The 658-nt window shown below is 43.2% G+C and overlaps 1 protein-coding gene across 1 annotated transcript; it reads right to left on the bottom strand.

Moving 5' to 3' along the window:
- Positions 1-11: 11 nt before the first annotated feature.
- On the bottom strand, positions 12-629 carry LOC106820520 (3-oxoacyl-[acyl-carrier-protein] reductase FabG-like; the record flags this gene model as incomplete). Its single annotated transcript, XM_014825029.1, has 1 exon — positions 12-629. A coding segment is annotated over exon 1 (618 nt), but the record flags the coding sequence as incomplete, so codon positions are not given.
- Between the last annotated feature and the right edge of the window lie 29 nt (positions 630-658).

Genomic DNA, 658 nt, shown 5'->3' with positions numbered 1-658 from the left:
CCTAAGGGTACATGCTGAATCAAGCTTTGTTGTTGCTCTTCTGATAATGCGCGGGTCATATCGGTATCAATAAACCCCGGTGCGATGCTATTAACTGTGATATTACGGCTACCAACTTCACGTGCTAATGACTTGCTAAAACCAAAAATTCCCGCTTTTGCTGCCGCGTAATTGGCTTGCCCTGCATTGCCTATAGTGCCGACAACAGAGGAAATATTAATGATGCGACCGAAACGAGCTTTCATCATGGCGCGCAATACGATTTTACTTAAACGAAAAACAGACTTTAAATTGGTTTCTATAATGTCGTCCCATTCGTCATCTTTCATTCTGGCTAGTAGATTGTCTCGTGTGATTCCCGCATTGTTAACCAAGATGGAAATATCGCCAAATGTAGTTTTAATTTTTTCAATGACGTCATTAAGTTGAGCTGTGTCATTAACGTTCAGTGCAATACCCATGCCCTTGATGCCTGCTTCTTGCAAGTATTGACTAATGGCGTCGGCACCAATCTGGCTGGTAGCTGTTCCAACAACGGTTGCGCCATTCTGGCCTAATTGTAGTGCAATCGCTTGCCCTATGCCGCGACTGGCGCCTGTTACCAATGCTATTTGATTTTCTAGCATCATTACTCCGTGAAATTAATGTAAGTCAATGT

Source organism: Priapulus caudatus, unplaced genomic scaffold (genome assembly GCF_000485595.1).
Source record: "Priapulus caudatus unplaced genomic scaffold, Priapulus_caudatus-5.0.1 Scaffold17587, whole genome shotgun sequence".
NCBI classification, from domain to species: Eukaryota; Metazoa; Priapulida; class Priapulimorpha; order Priapulimorphida; family Priapulidae; genus Priapulus; species Priapulus caudatus.
This window is presented reverse-complemented; position numbering and strand designations above follow the sequence as displayed.